Source organism: Liolophura sinensis, chromosome 7, assembly GCF_032854445.1.
Source record: "Liolophura sinensis isolate JHLJ2023 chromosome 7, CUHK_Ljap_v2, whole genome shotgun sequence".
NCBI classification, from domain to species: Eukaryota; Metazoa; Mollusca; class Polyplacophora; order Chitonida; family Chitonidae; genus Liolophura; species Liolophura sinensis.
This window is the reverse complement of record NC_088301.1, coordinates 341,210-365,205: the sequence shown is the minus strand read 5'-3', so window position 1 is coordinate 365,205 and position 23,996 is coordinate 341,210. Positions and strand designations below refer to the sequence as shown.

General features: G+C 40.0%; 2 protein-coding genes across 3 annotated transcripts in view; one reads left to right on the top strand and one right to left on the bottom strand.

The window, feature by feature from the left end:
• Positions 1-822: 822 nt before the first annotated feature.
• Positions 823-5,531, bottom strand: LOC135470258 (peptidyl-prolyl cis-trans isomerase FKBP1A-like). The gene is made up of 6 exons (XM_064749083.1): positions 5,416-5,531; positions 3,852-3,899; positions 3,598-3,690; positions 2,668-2,690; positions 2,323-2,396; positions 823-1,468 (listed from the first exon to the last, which is right to left on the bottom strand). The coding sequence occupies exons 1-6, from the start codon at positions 5,450-5,452 to the stop codon at positions 1,414-1,416; spliced, it is 330 nt and encodes a 109-aa protein (XP_064605153.1). The 5' UTR covers positions 5,453-5,531; the 3' UTR covers positions 823-1,413.
• Positions 5,532-6,021: 490 nt separating this feature from the next.
• LOC135470589 (mediator of DNA damage checkpoint protein 1-like) overlaps positions 6,022-23,996 on the top strand; it is a 35,019-nt gene continuing 17,044 nt past the window's right edge. Inside the window, exons 1-14 of one of the 2 annotated variants that reach the window (XM_064749619.1) lie at positions 6,022-6,101; positions 7,579-7,676; positions 8,444-8,507; positions 11,824-11,879; positions 13,481-13,573; positions 13,950-14,042; positions 15,014-15,199; positions 16,070-16,187; positions 16,723-16,779; positions 17,622-17,705; positions 19,380-19,457; positions 20,627-20,772; positions 21,727-22,558; positions 23,263-23,315. In XM_064749619.1, the coding sequence (XP_064605689.1) occupies positions 7,590-7,676; positions 8,444-8,507; positions 11,824-11,879; positions 13,481-13,573; positions 13,950-14,042; positions 15,014-15,199; positions 16,070-16,187; positions 16,723-16,779; positions 17,622-17,705; positions 19,380-19,457; positions 20,627-20,772; positions 21,727-22,558; positions 23,263-23,315 (1,947 nt within the window). In that variant the 5' untranslated portion in view covers positions 6,022-6,101; positions 7,579-7,589. The remainder of the gene's footprint in view (positions 6,102-7,578; positions 7,677-8,443; positions 8,508-11,823; positions 11,880-13,480; positions 13,574-13,949; positions 14,043-15,013; positions 15,200-16,069; positions 16,188-16,722; positions 16,780-17,621; positions 17,706-19,379; positions 19,458-20,626; positions 20,773-21,726; positions 22,559-23,262; positions 23,316-23,996) is intronic. The other variant, XM_064749620.1, reaches the window with a different exon arrangement.

Sequence of the window (23,996 nt, the reverse complement as noted above, 5' to 3'; positions counted from 1 at the left end):
AGGTGACATGCACAGAGATACTGCATGGCTTCTTCGGGCCAGTTTAGCACTCCTACACCCACCCCTATTCAGTCAGTTGGTGGAGGACAACTCAGACAAGCAACTTGTCTTAAACTGCTTCCTGACAAGGCCCCAGAAAGTGAGTGTGGGGGAAACTGCAAGTTCTGTCAAACGCCAGGATTGATCTCGCACCTCCTGTGCATTAGCAATAAGAAGTCTAACACCTTAGATCACTACAGCAGGTCAGTTCCCCAAGCACAAATTAGCAGAAACTGCCAAGTCAATGTCAAAAATTTAATGCCTTGCCCAAGGCTCCTCAGGGAATGGTAAAAGACAGGATTTACAAAAATAGACAAATAGAGGGACTGCTTGTGCAACCCAAAACTGTATAGTGTTTAGTATTGGGACACACAAGTATAAATGCTGAAAATAATCTGCAGATAATGGATATCGACTTGATCTTGAGTACAGTGCAAATTGTGCCTATCAACTTCATCTTGAGTACAGTGCAAATTGTGCCTATCAACTTCATCTTGAGTACAGGGCAAATTGTGCCTATCAACTTCATCTTGAGTACAGGGCAAATTGTGCCTATCAACTTCATCTTGAGTACAGTGCAAATTGTGCCTATCAATTTCATCTTGAGTACAGTGCAAATTGTGCCTATCAACTTCATCTTGAGTACAGGGCAAATTGTGTATTGACTTGATTTGGAGTATAGTGCGGCAAATTGTGTCTATCGATTTAACAAACTGCAGACAATGGATATTGCACAGTCTAAATCAATGAGGTGACCAAGAAACAGACTGAATATAGCACTGACAATGTTAGAAGGGAGAGCTTTATTTCTACAAAGGCTGGATGTGTCCACCTGTCAGGTACAAGGACTTTTCCGTTACAGTTCTGATTCTTCTCCTGCTAAGTAATACTTTCTTTAAATTAAGTACCGAATCACCAATTGAATTTAAAATGCTCACTCCTCTCTAACTTACATACTGACAGTTATCAATCATGCCATCTTGTCGGCCATGCATGCCTCCCTAAGCTTCAGCAAATTTCATGAAAACCGAGGAATAATCATACAACATTAACTAGAAGTACAAAAAAAAATGTAATTGCATGACGTGAATGAGGTCAAAAAGAAAAAGTAAATTGTGTTATGAAAGTTTAATATTACACATTGGAATTGCTGTAGTCATCCGGCCAAAGCATGAAACATTACAGAATATTTAGGTAAGATTACGCGTCAGAGAAAAAATGTTTTGGATGAGTAAAAACTGTTGTCAGATCTCTGGCACTCTGGAGAATGTTCCTCTTGCAGGCTGGCTGACATCGGCAGTGGTTATTCTCAACTCTAACTCCTGGAGGACACTACATAGTATATATGAAGGTAGATGAGAGAGGCTGGACACTTTACGACAGCGACAGTAGTTCCACATCAAACACCAAGGTGGCATTCGGGGGGATAGTGCGGTGAAGTTAAGGAGAAACTGAGACTTTGCAGAACATAGATTTAGTTTATTTTGTTTCATTCATGTTTCACACCGTACTCCAGAACATTTCACTTACACTATGGTGGCCAGCATTATGGTGGCAAAGCCTGGGGGAGATGCATTATCTACAGGTTACTGCCCCAGCAAGAGCTGGACTTAAACTCGCAGCAACGCTGAAACGATGGTAGAAGAACAACCTTGTAAATGTAACCATGGCTGTGCTTAGCAAACTGCTGATTACATACACTACTGGTACTTAGTAGTACCAGTCACTTAAGCAGAACACAGGTGACAAATATGGCACAGACAGGTCAGATTTGCTAAATAACCTGTTCATATCATCAAGGTTAGTTTCAATGCACTTTTCAGTATTCAGAGAGGTAACACTATGCATTCTAAGTGATTGAAGTCAGCCCCAATGAAGTCAATTAAACATAATAAACATTTCTGTATTCTCTAGTTGCTTAACTAAATTACACCAATCAAACAGGAGTCATACAATATAACTCCTGTAATAGGCAAAACTGATATGGGTTGCGGGTTACAACTGAACTTCCATGTGATCTTAATCATAGGTATCGGAGCTATTCTTCTATTTGACATGTGACAGTGTACTTAATTTTCATTTATTTATTTATTTGATAGATGTTTAATATCATGCTCAAGAATTTTGCAGCCAGCATTGTGGTTGGAGGAAACTGTGCAGAGCCCGCTAGAAACCCACAAGGCTTGTGGCTTCCACATTTTGGGCAAAAGACAAAGGATGTTAGTCAGTTAACCATGTTCATCCTTTCTAGTTGAAGTCTGTAAATGTAAAGTAAAAGGATATACACCAGGGTGGCCTGATTTGCCATACGCAAAGTCTGGTGAGCATGTGAGTCGGGCCCTCTCACCAACACTCATCTGTGGCAAAAAGGAAAAGAAAAATCGTACAAATCACAACCTACAACGATAACAGTTCTTCACATTTACATTTTACAAATCAATACCTATTCAGACTTTTTTCTTACATTACAGATAACATTACATATTTTAAACCTAGTCTGGTATTGTGATGTTTTCAAACATAGTTTTCAGTACTTTTAAATGATGACAGGAATGTCTCTTAACTCTTTAAACTATACTTGATAATGCTATGCAAAAAAAATGATAAACATCACAAACTGTCCATTACCTTGGCAACACCTACATCCCAGCCTGAAATCCAAAAATTTTCAGCATTAATGAAATAAAAATAAAACATTTTAACATAATTAGTGTATTACTAATTTATTTATTTATTTGATAGGTGTTCTATGCCATACTCAAGAATATTTCACCTATAGGACGGCGGCCAACATTATGGTGGGAGGAAACCGGGGAAAACCCACGACCATCCGCAGGTTTCTGCAAGACCTTCACACTTATGGCCAGACAGGAAGCCAGCATAAGTGTATTATTAAAATGCTTAAGTTAAAGGACTATGGTACACAATTTGCTCTCTGGCTACTGGAAACAAAGAAAAACTGTAGAAACATTCATTTCATGGAAAGATGAGTTACTTGATTTTGGTGGACTTTGAAGGACGCGGCTGGTGGGAAAGCCCCTCAGTTTGAAAAGGTCGTAAATCAAAAATCTGCTCGTAAGTTATAGCTCACGACATGAGATTGTTTCACAGACTCACACTATGTCATGTGTCCTCTTTTTAGGTAATACAAGACAGACCTCAACCCCTCTCAGTTTGTAAGGTATTTAGTAGGACAGAAGCAGTCACACTGCCTACATTCACTTATTGGATCGGTGTTTTACGCCTTACGCAAGAATATTTCTCTTATCCGACAACAGCCAGCATTATCGTGGGAGGCAACTGGACAGAGAAGGAGAAATCCACAACCATCTGCAAATTGCTGACAGTGAGGAAAGGAGGGCAGAGAGGAAGCCAGCATGAGCTGGACTTGAACTCACAGCGACCACATTGATGAGAGGCTCCTGGGTCATTGCGCCGCGCTGGTGTGCTAACCCCCTAGGCCACCGAGGCCCCACAAACTGCCTACAAGTTTAATATGCTGCCTCACTGAAAAAAAAGACAACAATGCGGGCAATTTGAAAATGGCTTCTGACTCACCTTTTATAACTTCTCCTTTTCCGATTTTAAATTCAAAAGGCTTCCCCCTGTCTCTGGAAGAATCAAATTTCTTGCCTCCATCTTTCAATGTACCTGGAAGAGTAAAGTATAAGAATACATACTTAAATAAAGGACCTCTCCACATTTCTGAGTTTCATCCACAAGCAAAGTTTAGATAATCACAGTTAATTTTATACACTGTCACATGTCTTTAATATTACCTTGTGAATTAATGTCTTGCAAATGTAACTTACCTGTGTAGTGGACCTTCACAGTCTGTCCAGGCTTTGGGAAGGTGACCTCTGAAACACATGTCAAATTTACAGTAAGCATAGAACTAATATATATCCTAATAAAACTATGTAGTAATACAGAAAACTGCAAAGGAGACAGGATCAATCAGGTAAAGGAAAGTATGATACCTTACAAAAAACATACATGAAACCCTGAGAAAGTATGATATCTTTAACACAAAGAATGTACAGGAAACCCTGGGAAAGTAAGATACCTTTAATATAAAGAACATACATGAAACCCTTGGAAAGGGTGATATATTTAATACAAAGAATGTACACGAAACCCTGGGAAAGTATGACACCTTTAACACAAAAAAAGTACATGAAACCCTGGGAAAGTTTGATATCTTTGCCATAAAGAACGTACAAGAAACCCTGGGAAAGTATAATACCTTTAATACAAAGAACGTACATGAAACCCTGGGAAAGTTTTGATACCTTTAATACAAAGGATGTACATAAAACCGTGGGGAAGTACTATACCTTCAACACAAAGAATCTACACGAAATCGTGGGAAAGTACAATACCTTTAATAACTCATGAAATAATACTCCAACATAATGTATAATCCTGTTCAGTAAATACGCATCGACTTAGTGGGGGTACTTTACCCCTGCGAGCTTTGACCTGTTGCAACACGCAACAGAGCCAGACCTTTCCGATCGATCAAAGGAATCAACCCAGTCTGAACAACTGGTAACATTTACAGTTATCATATTTATATGAATCAAAACTTATGGTACCTTGAAAAATGAGCCATATGCAGTGGAAATGAGACACCTTTATGACTGATTTACCATGGTCTATATACTTACAACACGTGATCAAATGAACAATCCGGGCATATCACTGTACCTTAACCTATTCCCTAGTCTAATTAAATTACATTAAACATTGCGGAATGGACCTACCATGTTTTTTTAATTCAACTATTAAACACTGAAGCTACATTTCAGAAATTGTTGAAAACATCAACGTTTAATTTAACTGAACTACCTATTCGCATGTAAAAAGAGCAACTTTCAATGTAAGTTATGAACATTTTTAATCTGATTTTGGAGGCAAAATTACATTGGCTGCATTAGCCAATTTCAGGCAGCACAAGAAGTATAATTTTATCAGTTCACACAGAGTAATGCCTTCAGAATATGCTTGAATATACATCTTGCAAAGATGCGAAAACGTTGAAGAATTACAGTGGTGTATGTTGTGCTCTTCGCACACGTCCTATTTTGCAACTTTTATAGCATATTCTTTTAGTCTGGTAAGTTTCTAGACGACGTTGCCTTTGTCTAGTGCTAAGGAAATGGAAGTCTAAGAGCAACGTAGATCTCGACGCACCCGTGGGGCATGAAGGTAAATGAGTTTGTCATGCTTCATTGGTTTTTTCTTTTTTGTTCAAGTTCTCCGTCCATGGCGTTGTTGTTGTTGTGTTCATCTAAAACAAAATTGCGATCATTTAGTTTTCCTAACGTTCTTCCAAATTCCATTTTGGTCTTAAAGCTAGTCTAATATACTAACCATCGCCGGGAGAAATCGTTTCTACGTCCACGCCCATTTTTTGTAAGATAATGTGATGTTAAAATGTGTCTGCTTTGCCAGCTCTCCTCTTGCTTTCCGCTTTGCAGCGATCTCGGTCTCGCGTGATTTCACTAAATCATTTACATGCCTGCGTACTTTTGTCATATGACAACCTCATCAGCCAATCACAGGTGCGCGGGAAAAGAAACTTTTTAGTAACGATTTCTGACAAAGTACGGACAGAGTCAGTTTAGAAATCTTCAGAATGATAGAAAAAATATAGAAATTAACATCAGAAAACAAATCAGTTCACTGAAGCAAAAGCTTCTTTTTATTCAGTACATTTTAGACGTCAAGTTGTAGTAGTACCAGTTAGTTACTGCAGTACACGCACTACTCAGGGTGTAGTAGACTACTTGTAGGGCCTACTCGTGGAACACGATGAGTATGATCACACCAAAGATTGAATAGTCCTTCCCGGTCAATTTTTAACAATTTGTAAATTTTAATTCAAAGCAAAATACACGATTTCAACATTTCTGACAGGATTTCGCACTTAGAGTCAGTCGGGCTTGATGCTCCGTTATGGCAGAAATGCGCAGGCGCTGAACTCCGTAGTGCGGGAAAGTGGGTTATTGTCCCTCGTGAATATCCCTTTGTTGATACTTTCTTCACATTACCAAGGGGTATATATCAGAACATTTGACCCTGTATATATCTTATGAGTGTGGGGTGCGATATGGTGACATGTCACATGTTCTCCGTATTTGAACATTGTTCATTTGTTCCGAGTGTGTCTTGTTGTTGTTGTTGTGTTTCCATCAGTAACTTGAGATTTACCATTTACTAACAGAAACCGGTCACTGTTCACGGTTTGTACTACTTTGTGACCTTCTGAAAATAGCCAAAAGTTAAACTTGAGCCAGTGAGACAATCAAGTGATGTTGTTCAAATTAGCGGTTAGGTAGGCCTATTCAAACAATCTTACCAAACACATCGCACAGTCATAAACTGGTCTTCTGGCGAGCTTCTGTTCAGTACAGGCATGGGGAAAAGTCGCCAACCAGTATAAGAAAGGTGGGGAAAATCTTAGCCCCAGGTGGCTACTTTAACTCCTCTTTTTATATTGGGCTGTCAGAGTGTCGTAGCCACAGGAGGAACCAATGGTAAACCATACACTGATTCATGCCATGTCCGATAAGTCATTTCAAATCAATGGTTGGAGTCCAAAAGTGGTATCAACTTTGGTCTTACCACTTAGCTTGCCCGGACATGCAACATCTCACATATATTCCACTTGGTAAGGACACACAAGACCTATATTCAACTCGCTGTCATCGCTAAAGCAGCAGCCATTTTGCCTTCGCCACAGTTATGGGTCTTGAAAAAGTTATTGTTCCCAGATGATACATTCACGTTAATCCTGAAAAGACGAGCCTTGTGGCCACCTTGTTTAGAAATGGTCTGCAGTGTCGTGAATACGTTGCTGGTGTGCCGTTATCGAATGGAATATACCTGGGATATGCTACTAGCCATACAGTATATACTTGGTATCTCGAGTTATATCACTAAGACTTTGCAATAGACTGTTAGGTTCATGTACATGTAGACCCACGGTGTCCTGTGAATGAACACCTGCATGTATACATGTATGTTTTAGGTACTTAATGTGTGCCATACTTTATTTTTCTTTTTCACATAAAATGCTAATTTATTTATTTGTTTCTTTCATCGGTGCATTGCGGTGGTCTGCATTATATCTTATGGTGGGAGGAAAACCAACAGAGGCTGCCACAATACCAGTGACACCAGAATGTGACACCAGAATGTAGTGACACCAGAATGTAGTGACACCAGAATGTGACACCAGAATGTGCCACATTGCAGATGTTATAGTGGACTTATGAACAATCCTTTATGTGCTAATTGCCTGGTTGTTAACTTCAGAATGATATGAACCATGTTGAACCTGAGTAAAACACTGAGGATTCCTCCGTGTGACATGGAACTGTTCAAGTTGACTGAAGGACAAATTGCTTGAATTAAAGCTTTGACAGATTTGCATGTTGTGAGATGTAGGTTTCAGTTGGCTCGATGTGCAAGCAGTCAGTGTGCTGGAATCTTACAGGGTATGTATTTAATGTTTTGTGTTATGTGTTGTAGATGAGTGGAGAATGGACCTGGATCAGACTCAGGCCATTGTTCTAGAGGATTATCATGATGAAACAGATGAAGAGAAAGACAACAGTGAGAAAAAGCCTGTTAGTAGTCATGTCTCTTTTTCCTGAAGGAGATTTTAGCATTATTATCACATGTATATGTACAATAGGGCCTTTGTCCGTTTAGCTGTACCATTGCTCTTGTCTCAGTGAATCAGTTCCTGAACATTGAGGTCACAGGTTCAAATCCAGCTCTTGCTGATTTGGCAGGGGTTTTAAATTATTGTAATTGCTTTGGGCACCAAGCCGCAAAGACATGTAAATAACACAAGAGTAGCTGAACTGCTGCTGCATGGATAACATAGATTTTGTATATTTAGTAATCAATCTATAAATTGGTAAACTCTATAAAAATATCTTGCCTCGCTCTGTGAATTCCACTTTGTTGTAATAGTTGAAGGGTGTATCAGGTGTCTAACATTCAATGGAATGTGTATGTACAGTTATGAATAAAACATGTGGTATTGCCATGGTTACAAATTTTGTTGACAGAAATTTGAGACTTAACAAAAGTGATATTTTGTAGAGCCCATTAAGGGTTACATTTGCTTTCATAACATTATTGCCCCTTTGTCCTTTTCAGACAAAGGTGACAATAAAAGTTATGAAAAAATATTTCACAGGTAGTCTTAAGAACTCAAAATGTTTTTATGAATGGGAGAAAGAAAGAAGCACCAGAGGCAAACATTTTGCTTGAACTGATCCTTCAAGCATTGCTGATTGTGTGATATTCACTGTAGCGTGTATATTTACAGGCTTGTATGTAAAAAGGCAAATATCTGACATTTGTTTTTGTTGCCCACTCACAGGCCTCTTACTTGAAGGTTTTCTGCCAGAAAGGTTTTCCAGAAACAAAATTTCCACTCTATGAAGGTAATGTATGTAATCTACATGAGGCTTAATGATAGAGATAATTTAATTTCTAAGCCATTACAGTAAACGTGGAATAATTATGAGGTGAGGCAAAGGGGTGTTTTATAATAGTACTTCAGGCCTTTATTTTCGTAATTCTTTACCAGAATCTAAATGGATTCTCATAGACTGTACATTCTGTCTGTTTTGTGGGAATCAACCAGAATGTAGGGTCAAATCTGGTACCACAAAGTATGCAGTTACTCCAAGTTTTAACATGTGGTGTATAAAATCAGTTTTGGGATTCTGGGTGACATAAATATCACTATACTGGGGTAGAAATAAGCCCCACAAATCAAGAGGCCAGCAAGGCCAGTTGACTTGGAAATCAGTTGGCCCTTACCCAATATTTTAAGGCCCTTGCTTCATGATAGAAAAAAGCATGGTGTGAGAAAAGTTTAAACATTGAAGGTTGATCTGATATATATAGTTCATTATTGCCTTTGTTCAATGAATGACATCATTACTGAATACTGATGACATGAACAGTTTTTTTTAAGAAGTTCAGGTACTAAAGATTTGTAACTAAGAAATCAGCTGTGAACTTTTAGTATTGGGTAGGATGTTTGTGGGCCAGTGATCTTCGCATAGGCCCTAATAGTAAAATATATACCTTCCTTAGACCAAAGCTTTCAGCTACAGGAGTCAGCAGTAACTGATTGAGTTGGTGACATTTGTAATGGATTTGCTACATTGCTGTGACATTTGACAGTAGCATGTCACAATAAAATCTTTCCTTTTGTTCTAAAACTCCAGTGTAGATGCAATCAAATTTACAACCAAACTGTATAAAGTCCTTCTGATTCCTACTGCTTCGAGTTTTCATTGCTGCTTAATAGCCAACAAAATATTGTTACAAAAATGTCTTCACGCACCCCTTCTCATAGCTCCATGTCCATTTCATTGCAATCTTCTCATTAGTTTTGGATATGTTTTGGTTTTAATCATCCTCTGTAGCTGGTCAGAACTGCTACAACTGCTGTACCTGTCAAACAGCCATTGCCTTGTTGTACATAGGCGGCATCTCCAACAATTTGTTAGAAGCTCACTCATTTGTCCACAGGAGAGAGAGAGCCAATGGGAGAGCCTGTATCACAGCAACATTCACAAGAAACTAGCCCGTGTTATCTACTTTTCTTTTACCTTTACTGGCTTTTCTTTACCACAGATCGCTCAAACTAAAGACAAATGAACTTCCACTTTGTTTGCCCACCACTCCTTAATTCACCAGAGTTTGTGTACACATTTAAAAGCCCTTATTTTCCCTCACTGGCGTTTTAGCTTGGCCCTCCGGACTTTCTTATCCTAACTCTTGCTTACACGTCAAAGATTTCACTATCGGTGTGCCAGCGGTTAATTTGACCCCTGCTGTATTTCATTATTGTTAGTTACCTTATGCTAAAGAAATTTGCTTGCAATGTAGGATAAAACCAGCAGTTAGGTGATTCATTTCAAAATTAGTTCACCGTTTATTTTGATCTCAACGATTTTGTTCGACAGTATGGTGGTTCTAGTGTTTGTATATTTTGAAAGTTATCATGGCGAACAACAACAACATCCATTGAAAATAACATGCAAAAAGTTGAAAGAAATGCGCATTGTGGCGATGTCTGTGGTCGTACGTCCACTTATTCAAAGGAGGCATAGTTATTAATTGGAAATTTGAGAACTGTTGGTCATTTTGAAAATTATTTTCGTGATTTCCTTACGAGAATCCTAGCAGATTCCTGTAAATTTGGTTTATGAGAGTCGTGGTGAGAATCGGATTGCTTTCCAAAGTAAAGCCCTCTACTTTCACACTGCCTTGAGAGCTTGCCAAAGCCCTCTACTTTCACACTGCCTTGAGAGCTTGCCAAAGCCCTCTACTTTCACACTGCCTTGAGAGCTTGCCAAAGCCCTCTACTTTCACACTGCCTTGAGAGCTTGCCAAAGCCCTCTACTTTCACACTGCCTTGAGAGCTTGCCAAAGCCCTCTACTTTCACACTGCCTTGAGAGCTTGCCAAAGCCCTCTACTTTCACACTGCCTTGAGAGCTTGCCAAGCCCTCTACTTTCACACTGCCTTGAGAGCTTGCCAAAGCCCTCTACTTTCACACTGCCTTGAGAGCTTGCCAAAGCCCTCTACTTTCACACTGCCTTGAGAGCTTGCCAAAGCCCTCTACTTTCACACTGCCTTGAGAGCTTGCCAAAGCCCTCTACTTTCACACTGCCTTGAGAGCTTGCCAAAGCCCTCTACTTTCACACTGCCTTGAGAGCTTGCCAAGCCAGTCTTTAAGAATGTGCCAGTCAGGTACTCTCAAAGATTTTCTCTTCACCACGCTGGTTCAAGCCATGTTTTTTTCATCCTGTGTCAGATCCTCCTCTGTTGTTGTCTTCCAAAGTTTATTCAACCTTGAAATTTTCCAACAAACGAACTTGCTCAGACTGACCTGATGAACAGAGTCAGTAACCATAGCTGTCAACACCTGAGATCTGGTGACAGAACCACTGGGAGTATGGGAGTTCATAATGGTTACAGAATTTGTTCTGCCACAAAATCCTACATTATTGCAAATCTTCAATTAACTTTTTCCGTAAAAGTAGTGTTGCCTTCCACTTCACCTAGCGAGGATTGTCAGGTAATTGAGCGCAAGTAGTGGAAATAAACTGGTTCACTTTCAAATATTTTAATTTTACAGGCTACTTAACTCTGCTCAAAACTAACTCTAAAACTTCATTAAACAGATTTATGACTAATCCTTAAAGCTGCAAATGAAAATTTTGAGCTATATATATATGTGTTTGTCATGAGAAGAAATTTCTAGGAAGGCTGTTTATTGGCATCACATTAAAGAGTTCTGGGGGCCTCCGTGGCTCAGTTGGTTAGCACACTAGCGCAGTGTAACGACTCAGTAATCTCTCACCAATGCAGTTGCTGTGAGTTCAAGCGCAGCTCATTCAGGCTTCCTGTTAGGCTGTGCATGGGAAGGTCTTTCAGCAACCTGCGGATGGTCGTGGGTTTCCATCGGGTTCAGCCCGGTTTTCACCCACCATAATTCAGGCCGTCATCGTATAAGTGAAATATTCTTGAGTACGGTGTAAAACACCAATCAAATACATAAATGAAAGTTAATTAAATGTACATGTACACCAATTAAATAAGTAGATCAAAGATTTCTCTTTTACTCATTGTTTTAGTTCAGTAAATAATATAAAGCCTATCTGGGAAGAGACTAATGGTGCAGCTTCGTCTGAAGATTTGAAATAAATGTAAAATGTTTCACTTCTATTCTGTTCAGGTGACAATGTGATTGGACGAGAGCAGGGTAAATGCAACATCTACATTCCCATTAAGGTATGTGTGGCTGTTTTCTACAACTTTTCCCTGTGGCTGTTTTCTACGACTTTTTCTTTGGCCGTTTTCTACGACTTTTTCTATGGCTGTTTTATGCTTCGAATTAGAGAGACCCAGGATGAAACCCAGGTCGGGTCATACCAAGGACTTTATAAATGGTACTTGTTGCTGCCTTGGCAATCAGCACTGAGAGGTTAGAGCATGGAAACTTGACTGGTCGGCCCGGTGTCAGTATAATGTGACAGGGTGGGGTGACTTGTTGGTCTCTTCAGCATGATACTTCAGTAGCTGTAGCACTTTGGGGGCATGGCCTTGAGACACTGCAGCAAGAAAACATAGCATATGTTCATGCACCGAATGACTCTTCATCGTCATATGACTGAAAAATTGTTAAAGGTACAATGTTAAACCCCAAGCATACATTCATTCATTCCCAAGTGCTAGTGTGATTGGCATAACATTCCAGTGAGGTGATACTATAGCAGCAAAGGAATCAACATTCGAGATCTTACATGAGCAGAATTTTATGGAATACCATTTCTCTAGTGAAGATATTAAAGGTATTGCCATCAAAATGTATGTGCAGTGGTTAAATATGTGGCTGTGGGCCTACATGTATGAAAGCTTCATGTGAATCCGGCAATGGGTGAATATCCAGGTTATGAAAGTTTCTTGTGAATTCTGCATTAGGTGAATATCCAGTTTATGAAAGTTTCACATAAATTCTGCAATGGGTGAATATCCAGTTTCTGAAAGTTTCATGTGAATTCTGCACTAGGTGAATATCCAGGTTATGAAAGTTTCTTGTGAATTCTGCATTAGGTGAATATCCAGTTTATGAAAGTTTCACATAAATTCTGCAATGGGTGAATATCCAGTTTCTGAAAGTTTCATGTGAATTCTGCACTAGGTGAATATCCAGGTTATGAAAGTTTCTTGTGAATTCTGCATTAGGTGAATATCCAGTTTATGAAAGTTTCACATAAATTCTGCACTAGGTGAATATCCAGTTTCTGAAAGTTTCATGTGAATTCTGCACTAGGTGAATATCCAGGTTATGAAAGTTTCTTATGAATTCTGCATTAGGTGAATATCCAGGTTATGAAAGTTTCACATAAATTCTGCAATGGGTGAATATCCAGTTTCTGAAAGTTTCACATGAATTCTGCAATGGGTGAATATCCAGGTTATGAAAGTTTCTTGTGAATTCTGCATTAGGTGAATATCCAGTTTCTGAAAGTTTCATGTGAATTCTGCAATGGGTGAATATCCAGGTTATGAAAGTTTCATGTGAATTCTGCAATGGGTGAATATCCAGGTTATGAAAGCTTTTTGTGAATCGTACAGTGAGTGAATATCCGTTTCATGGAAGCTTTTTGTGAATCCTACAATGGGTAAATATACAATTTGTGAAAGGACACAGAGAGTCCTGATACACTGCGTGAGTAAATATCCTAACGTATGAAACCAGCCATGATTTCTGAAATGGGTGCACTGGTAAACTTTTTCTGTTTGACTTTTGTGGATGCAAATGTGTACCCATGCACCTGAAGTCTTGCAACAAGTAGATATCATTTTAATGTAACTTCTCCTTTTTTCAGGCTCTGTCAAAACAACATGCTTGTATAGAAATACGAGGTGAATCACACCTGATCTATGACAAGGGAAGTCGAAACAAAACCAAGTGGGGCAAGGTACATTTACCATGGTCTCCATCATCCAGATATGTCAGCAGAAAGTTTGTAAACACTCTCTTAGATATAGACTTAGTCAGCGTTAATAAATCTATAATTGCAGTTGTTTGGTGTATTGGACGGCTTGGTGAAGTCATTGCTGTTATGATGTGAACTCAAGTGACAAGCAGAATGTTCTTATACAGGAACACCAGGCAGAGGGAATCAAATGAGAGCTCACTAAAGGATCTTTAAAACGCTGCGGTCATTTAATTAAAATATTTGTAAATAGGACACCAATCAGATAAATTAAGAAGATCATTGTTCATGTTTTCATTGCACAGCCCAGGGTTTGTTGGGAGCTGGAATTTCACCTGCATTGACGTTTTGTTTGCAGCTGTACCTGACACCTGATGTTAGGTATGGACTGAGGGATGGGGATGAGATCTGTATGGCAGACGTCAGGTGTGTGTACCAGCTCTACACTCAGGTATGTAGGTGTACCTGTCATCAGATGTTAGGTATGGACTGAGAGATGGGGATGAGATCTGTATGGCAGGTGTCAGGTGTGTGTACAAGCTCTACACTCAGGTATGTAGGTGTTCCTGTCACCAGATGTTAGGTATGGACTGAGAGATGGGGGTGAAATCTGTATGGCTGATGACAGGTGTGTGTACCAGCTCTACACTCAGGTATGTAGTAGGTGTTCCTGTCACCAGATGTTAGGTATGGACTGAGAGATGGGGGTGAAATCTGTATGGCTGATGACAGGTGTGTGTACCAGCTCCACACTCAGGTATGTAGGTGTATCTGTCATCAGATGTTAGGTATGGACTAAGAGATGGGGATGAGATCTGTATGGCAGATGCCAGGTGTGCTCCACCCTAGGTGATAGACAGTTCCTATCTATGCCCTTGTTTCTGCAAATAAATGTGTTTCATTTTAGGTTTAATTGTTTTAGTGATGTAGCACTACAAAAATGAGATCATAAACATTGCACTAAGTAAACTGTGTACATAATTATACCTGTCTGACAGAAGCAATAGTAAAAACAATAGTAGTATTCATTGGTAAGTGTGAGTTTTCTAACACTGTACTCAGTGATATATTCATAGGATAACAATGATATTTTGGGATTGAGAATTCCAGCTTGAGATGTCAAGGGTCAGAGGTCTATTCTGAAGGCATCTTTACTGTTTAGTCAGCATTAAGCTTTCTGAGCTCTCATTCATTATCAGCACAACAAGGTTTTAATTGAAAAAATATAAAAAATTCACTTTTATCCGTAGAATGAGTGTTTAAAGTTTGTTGAGAAAAAGTAGAAGTTACAATGACAAAGAATACGTCCTGTTTGAGTTATGCTGTATCTCTGAAATATGTTGTATCTCTGAGTTATGCTGTATCTCTGAAATATGTTGTATCTCTGAGTTATGTTGTATCTTTGAATATTTGTGAAATCAGAATGAGGAACAGTATGACAGTGGCTCAGAGACTGGCTCTGAGTCGATGTTTCAAACTGCTACCATGGCAACCATTCCAGACGTGCAAGATGAAGGTCGTCGTAAGTTTTTGGAGGCCACAAAAGATGAGATAAATGATGAAGATGAGAGCAGCAATGCTAGCAGTGACCTCCTACAGCCCACACAGGTAATCGTGTTCCCACAAAACTGATACTTCATAATCATAAGTTATTTTTGGGAGCCTCGCTGGCTGAGTTGGTTGAAGTGCTGGCTGGCCACGACCATTAGGCTCTTAACCAATAAGGTTGTTTGCCTGAACTCGGCTCTTGCTGTTTTATCTGCTGCTTTCACTGAAGATGTTTGTCAGCTGAGTTAGGAAAGTCATTTGCTTGCTCCACACACTTTGGTTTACTCCATCCATACACCTGATCACTATTGAATGAGTGAAAAATTCAACATGGTTTTAAACACTGTTCAATCAATCAAACAACCAATTAATCATAAGCTGTTTCATATGCAGCTCAGTAGCAAAATTGACTGCCTCAGTGGCATAATTGTCAGAGCATCTGATTTGTAGTCAGGAGACCGTATTGAAACCCGGGTTGGTTCATAGAAAAAAACTTTTAAGAATGATACCTGTTGCTGCGTGGATTGGTGCTCAGTACTGAGAAGTTAGAGCAAGGATGGCTCGGTGTCAGTATAATGTGTCATGTCTGGTGTCTTCAGCATGCTGCCTCAGTGGTAGCAGCACTTTAGCAATGTGTATTCATCCTGCCACAAGAAGACACAGGGTATGTACACTCGCCTAATGACTGTTTATCCTCATATGGCTGAGAAAGTGTTGAGTATGTAAGGACCCAAGTGTACGTATATACATAGAGCTACATGTAACTAACCTAGATATGAAATATACAGTGAAGGTCTCAGATGTACACCTCTGGGGAGAAACTGCACATAATAAGGCTATCTATTTTAATTATGTTTTGTGAACCGCATTGCCACCATAGGTCTTACTTTTTAGTCTCCCTTTGTCAGCCTTTGTTTTGTGTGTTTGTAGCTATATGGAACAGCGTTGGGTGAGAAAGCCCGTAAGGGTCGTCTTAATGAAGCGGCCACCCTCATGTTTGCGGAGGACTCCGATCTCAGCGACATGGAGATGTCCACTGTTCATAAAAGTAAGTCCTAACATGTTGACACTTGTTACAGAGTATGTGAGAGGAAGGCAGGTGGTGAGGATTTGCAAACACTTGTGGGAAAATGCACAGTGACTAAAGTAAACAGAAGTGTTACGGTTTTAGTTTTAATGGCATTAAAATACTTCGTGGCATGGGTTGCATACAAGCATAAAATATGACTACAATTTTGTCCAGTGTGCCTGAGTATTTGAAATACCCTCACAAACTTTTATTCTCTGAAACCAGCATACCAGGCAAAATAATCAAAGAAGTTTTGATTTGGTTTCCATGCCGCCAGAAACCCCTAAACGGTATTGTGTGATTATTGGAGTAGTGAAGGGTAACAATACGCATCTCTGGAGAATTTGTGCAGAAGTATATTTCAGGCGTAACGCAAAATTGTTGAGAATGGATCAAATTATGTGACAAATTATCTCTCTGTGTAGTTACTTTTATTTTCCTTCAATTTTATGCACAGTTTTTCGTCTGACTTATATGTCAGTCGTTTGTCACTCATGCGTTTTTGTTCTTTCAGAGAAGAAGAATATAACAATTGCCGAGACGCCGGCTGTGACTAGAGCTGCCCCTGCTGGTGAGTGTACTCCTCTTTACAGAGCTCACTACAGACAGGTCAGTCTCAGGTGTGTTATGGTCAGGCCTGGTGGTTAGACAGCTCACCACTGACAGCACAGACTCGGGTGTGTTATGGTCAGGTCTGGTGGTTAGAGAGTTCACCACTGACAGCACAGACTCGGGTGTGTTATGGTCAGGTCTGGTGGTTAGAGAGCTCACCACAGACATGACAGACTCAAGTGTGTTATGATCAGGTCTGGTGGTTAGAGAGCTCACCACTGACATGACAGACTCAAGTGTGTTATGGTCAGGTCTGGTGGTTAGAGAGCTCTCTAACCATCAGACCTGACCATAGCACACCTGAATCTGTCCTGTCTGTGGTGAGCTCTCTAACCACCAGACCTGACCATAACACACTTGACTCTGTCCTGTCCACTACAGACAGGACAGACTCGGGTGTGTTATGGTCAGGTCTGGAGGTTAGTCCACCACAGACAGGACAGACTCAGGTGTGTTATGGTCAGGTCTGGTTGTTGGCGAGCTCACCACAGACAGGACATACTCGAGTGTGTTATGGTCAGGTCTGGTGGCTACAGAGCTCACCACAGACAGGATGGACTCGGGTGTGTTATGGTCAGCTCTGGTGGTTAGAGAGATCACGACTGACAGGACAGACTCGGGTGTTTATGGTCAGGTCTGGTGGTTAGTCCACCACAGACAGGACAGACTCAGGTGTGTTATGGTATTCTTTTGTTGAGGTTCAAGAGTTCTACCAGGGTATTTGTGTTTTCTCTTTTGAAATGCAATTTGTGAATGTGATACAGAAAAATACAAATTTGGATAGTATGTTTTTGTTGACAGATTTGCCCTCCACAATGGTGTTTGCAGAATCTGACTCTGAGGATGACAGACCTACGCAGGCTCAAACTTTAGTATTTGAGGAGGGTAAGTTTAGGTACAATGCATTGACTGTGAGGAAGGCAAACCTGGAGAGCCTTAAACTTTAGTGTTTGAGGAGGTTAAGTTTAGGTACAAATACATTGACTGTGAGGAAGGCAAACCTGGAGAGCCTTAAACTTTAGTGTTTGAGGAGGTTAAGTTTAGGTACAAATACATTGACTGTGAGGAAGACAAACCTGGAGAGCCTTAAACTTTAGTGTTTGAGGAGGTTAAGTTTAGGTACAAATACATTGACTGTGAGGAAGGCAAACCTGGAGAGCCTTAAACTTTAGTGTTTGAGGAGGTTAAGTTTAGGTACAAATACATTGACTGTGAGGAAGGCAAACCTGGAGAGCCTTAACTTTAGTGTTTGAGGAGGTTAAGTTTAGGTACAAATACATTGACTGTGAGGAAGGCAAACCTGGAGAGCCTTAAACTTTAGTGTTTGAGGAGGTTAAGTTTAGATAGAAATACATTGACTGTGAGGAAGACAAACCTGGGGAGCCTCAAACTTTAATTTTTAGGAAGGTTAGGTCAGGTCATATACATTGACTGTGAGATGACAGACCTATGGAGGCTCAAACTTTAATGTTTGAGGAGGTTAAGTTCAGGTACAAATACATTGACAGTGAGGATAATAAACCGTACGGAGCCTCAAACATTAATATTTTAGGAGGGTGACGTCAGGTATAAATACTTTGACTGTGAGGATGACAGACCTATGGAGGCTCAAACTTTAGTATTTGACGTGGGTAGTTCAGGTACAAATAAATTGACTGTGAGATGACAAACTCAAACTAGTATTTGACAAAAGTCAATTATGGGCAAATATTTATTTATTTATTGATTGGTTTGTTATGCCGTACTCTATAATATTTCACTCATACAACAGCGGCCAGCATTATGGTGGGAGGAAACTGGGTAGAGGTTGTTGGCAAACCTTCCCATGTATGGCCAGAGGAAGCCAGGATGAACTGGACTTGATCTCACAGCGACGGCATTGATAAGAGGCTCCTAGGTCATTGTGCTATGCTGGCTTGCTACCCCCTTGGCCATGGAGGCCCCTTTTGGGCAAAAATGCTCACTAACTACAGCCCTTCGTCTATCAAATACTCAAATACATGAGCTTATTGCATGTTGTAATGTCTGCTTTGTGAAACAGAAAACTTGCAGGCAAAGCAGCTGGCATAACATGTTTTCATCATAGCTGTCTTGCATTGCTATCGGCTATTTAACATTGCTATCAGCTATCTAACATTGCTGCCACCTATGTAACATTGCTATCAGCTATCTAGCATTGCCATAAGCTATTGGACATTGCTGTCAGCTAGTTGACATTGCTATCAGCTATCTAACATTGCTCTCAGCTATCTGGCATTGCTATCAGCTATCTAGCATTGCTATCAGCTATCTGGCATTGCTATCAGCTATCTAACATTGGTATCAGCTATCTGACATTGTTGTCAGCTATCTGCATTGCTGTCAGCTATCTGGCATTGCTATCAGCTAGTTGACATTGCTATCAGCTAGTTGACATTGCTATCAGCTATCTAACATTGCTATCAGCTATCTAACATTTGCTATCAGCTATCTAACATTGCCAGCATTAGTGAAAAATACAATCACGCTACATGTGCATATTTTCTCACAAAATGAAGAAAACTTTGTCATTTGTTGTAGATAAAAATGATTTGGAGGATAAAGAGACGTTTCTGGCTGCTCCAACTCAGGCATATGCCCCAGAAAGTGATGTAGAAGGTACTCTTGTCTGTCTGCCTTCAGTGTCTACCATCCTTTCCTGATAAGTGTGTCTTAAAGCTGTAACATTATGATGCGTTATCAAATTTAGATGCCTTTCTCTTTCTTTCAAAAGCGCATTCTTTCTGTGTTTGAAACATTGTGATACTCTGATATGATTCATATCTAAAGTACATAATTGTGAAAACAAGCAGGGTTCTAGTCAGACTTTAAAATCAAGGTCTCTGAATTTACTATCACAGCCAGTACAGGTTGCGGTGCAGTGACCACTTAGGCCATGTCAGCTCTAATCACCGGATATGTATTCTCAGCAATGCAAGACCCCTTATTTGTGATTGGAATCCCACATAAAGCTAAAACACATTTACCCAAGCATGCTGAAGTTTTAAACACTCAAATGAGTGCATGTAGCATTGTGATTATGTAGGAGACATGGCACTGTACTGCAAGGGTAATGGTGTGTGCATTGTGAAAGAGAACACTGGCAGGCAACTTGATGTAGATGGTATCAAATGTTGAGTTCTAGCTGTTTGAGATTGATGGTTGATTTACCATCATTATACAGTGCTATTTGTTGTTTTTTTGTTGGAGGATAAAGAGATATTACTGGCTGCTCCAGCTCAGGGGTATGCCTTAGAGAGTGATGTAGAAGGTACCATCTTTCTTCACTCAGCTGCTTCTCCGGACAAATGTGAATTTCAGCAGTAGCATTACCATGGATTAAATTCTTTTAGCAGCATTTAGAAGTTGGCAGAGTAACAGCACAGAGTTTTGGATAAGAACTTCTGATTGCAAATATTGGTTTTGCAACATTTGGATGTACATTCTATCAACATTGTTAGGATGATGCATTTTGTGTTCTTTTTTTACGTTCAAAAAACACCACAACATAGTGATGAGATTTACATAGTGTCAGAGATGCTGTGGTGTGACAAGGGAGGTATTTCATTGGAAGACTTTTGCAGTGTGGTCTTTTATTGAATTAATTAATACATATGTTTAGAATATGGGTTGGGGTCTGTGTGATTATACAGAGAAGGAGACAAACATGTTTGTTTCTTTCATGTAAGTGAATATTTTTTTTTTTTTTTTTTCGTTCCCTGGGGTTTGATTTTCACAGCTGCCTTGGTTACTTGTTGATGTTGTGATGTGTTGTTGCTGTTTTGTAGATGATGATGACAGAGACAAGTCTAACTCATCGCTGCTCGGAGCGCCCACTCAGGCGTATGGGGCTGATGTGGGGAGCCCCATGGAAGGGGACACTACTGCGGATGGACTCACGCTAGCCTATGATGTGACGTTTGATGAAGCAGATGTATGTACAATGTACTCTGTCTGAAGTTGTTAACCATAGATTTATCCACAGTAGATGTATAACAGGTTTTTCACTAGTCCTTAAAAACTTTGAAACTACTTAGACTTTAAATGTTATTTAAAGTATATCAAGGCATTGAAAGGTCTTGAAAAATGAAAGAGTTCATTCGGGTTAACTTCTTGAAAGTACTTGGTTTTACGACAGTGTTAAATGTCATATTCCTTTAAGTTTGAAATGCACAGATAAATACATGTAAACCATCAAAATTGTAGCCCTTACGCATGTACATCTCCATGGAGGTTTCTGCTAACGGTGAATGATCCTGTACAATGCGGGAAAACAAGGAATATTAGATCTCCAGAACATTTCCTTCATGGATAGGAGTCTACTACTAGACTGTGAACTGTGATGTTACAGTTTGCGGAAACATGCTCTTTTTGTGTGCTTTGTTTTGCCCACAACAGCGCTTCAGGGGCAGTTCTAAAATGGAGGAGCTATTGGCTCCTTTGAAAAAAAAAAGAAGAAGCTGAAACCCAACTGCTCCCCCCCCACCACCCCATCCCGTTTTCAACATCTGGCTCCATAGATTCTTATACAGCAATGAAAGCGTTTATACCAACATGCATGATCTATGTGTTTCACTTTTAGATATTAATTATCTATTAATCATTTGGTTTTGTAATGGGCCTCCGTGGCTCAGTTGGTTAGTGCGCTAGCGCAGCGTGATGACCCAGGAGTCTCTCACCAATGCGCTCGCTGTAAGTTCCTCTCCGGCCGTACGTGGAAAGGTATGTCAGCGACCTGCGGATGGTCGTGGGCTTCCCCCGGGCTGTGCCTGGTTTCCACCCACCATAATGCTGACCGCCGTTGTATAAGTGAAATATTAAATAGTGAAGTATAAGTGAGTACGGCGTAAAACACCAATGAAACAATGAGATAAATTTGGTTTTGTAGGCTTCCTCAGCCCTGTCCTCCAAGAAAACTAGAGCAACAAAAGAAGACAATATTTCAGATAGCCTCATGGCTACACAGGCATATGGCCTCGAGGTAGAAACCAATGCAGGGAATATTAACGCTCATCACAAGCAATCCCCCAAGAAGGTTGAAGAACTAGAAGCATCTGAGACATCAACTCAACCTATGCAGGATGCAGAGGAAAGTTTGAGTGTGGAACCAGACCCGGATTTCTTTGCAGCACCAACAATGGCATGTGACCTTGAAGGTGTTACGCCAGATGTGTCGAAAGTTCCTGGTGACTCAGAAACTGAATCTGAGGAGAAATCAACAACAGGGCGTGATTCAGAGGTGACTCAGGCATTTGATACTGTTCCTGTGGAAAAGTCGACAGCAGGGGAAGGTTTGGAGTCAACACAGGCTTTTGATACTGTCCCTGTGGAAAACTCCACAGAAGGGGAAGGTGCAGAGTCCTCCCAGGCATTTGAGACGGTCCCTGTTGTCCACGAGTCACCGGGGAAACCAGTAAAAGATAAGTCACCTGTAAAGTCAACAACAAATAAATCTGTGGAACAGACTGTGATTCTATCCAGTGGAGATTGCGCTGAAACAGTGGTAATGGACAATGAAGGAGGGGTTGAAACTGAAAGTGGGAAATTGAAACAGGCAGATGCCACAGTGCTTATGAATGATGACACAACACAGGTTATAGAGGACGGTGACTATGGCCATGATGGAATGACAAACACTGAGAAGGATTACCCCATTGACGATGATGCTACACAAGTTTTTGCTGAAGAAGAGAAAGTGGATGTGGATTCTGGCAAAACAGGTACAAGCATGGGCATATTGTCAGTCAACAGGAATGACTGTCATCTTCCAATGGTTTCTCTGTGGATTGGTGTGGGTTTCCTGTGGGATCTGCCAGGATTCCTCCCACCATAACGCTGGCCCCCGTCGTATAAGTGAAATATTCTGGAGTACAGCGTAAAACACCAATCAAATAAATAAATTGAATAAATCCAATAGTTTCTTGTAAATTATACCATTTTTGCTACCTGTACTTATTGTGGAACAGGATTTGGAGATACATGTATATATATTTGGAATAACACTTTATTCCGGATGTTTGTATGACAAACACTGAATCAAAATTCCATCTTTGCAAATTAAAGTGTTCTCCTGAAGTAGGAAAAGGACATATTACTGATAACCGTAGTTTTGTTGTTTGTAACATAATGACAACATCTTTCTGGATGCTGAATGGATATTTGTTCTTGTTCCGGTAAAGATTGGGGTCATTAACAATTAGCATTTCTCTTCCACCACAAGCTGGTAGTTGACCTCATGAACTCTGGTTTACTTCAACCATAAAATGTCTTCTGAGTAAAATATTCATGAGAATAACATTAAACAGCTTTCACATGAATAAATTAGAATTTTAGAAATTAAGCACATTGTAATAGAGTGTCGGATACAGTGAAAATGTAAGAAGTTCTCGGTAATGACCCGGATGTTCCCTGTATGTTGTGACAGATGAGAAACCAGCTCTGGGTGGGTTAGGTTTACCTGAAGTATTCTCTGATGAGGTGGGTACTCAGTTCTTGAATTGCTTCCTTTACCGTTTAAAATACATGAAAATTTAAATAACATTGTTATGTCATCTCGTGTGCTTGTGACTTCCTAGTGGAAAAATGGAGAAATGAAAACGTCACTGTCTTAAATTGAAATTCGATCCTCACCTCTCTACTAACTGTACCCAGAATTGTTTGCCATGCATAAGGAAGGCTTCCTGGAATCGCCTACATATAAACTGTGGTGAGAATTCCTTTGACTCTCGAGTTTTACACTAGTCACTGGGTACATGTATTTGTTTGAAGTAATGAATATCAGGGTAATGTGGTGTGCCGTGTAATAAACCTGTATGTCACCTGGGGCAAAAGAATTCATAATCAAAGAAGAGCTGATGGCAACATATTCAGTATTAATATTTGGTTCAAGTCAAAGCATGAGCCCTAATGTCTTCTACGTGGCCTTCATAATCCCCTTAACAGATCTGGAAACAATTTACCCTAATTCCTCAACCTTTTCACGTATGAAAGAGCAACTTTCAGTGCAATTTATGCATATTTATAATCAGAATTAGACAAAACTACACTGGTTTGATTTGCCAGTTTCAGAGCTTCGCAAGAAGTGTAATTTTGTGTGTCTATGCAGAATAATGCCTTCAGAGTATGCTTGAATACTCTTGCAAACATGCCAAAAGATTA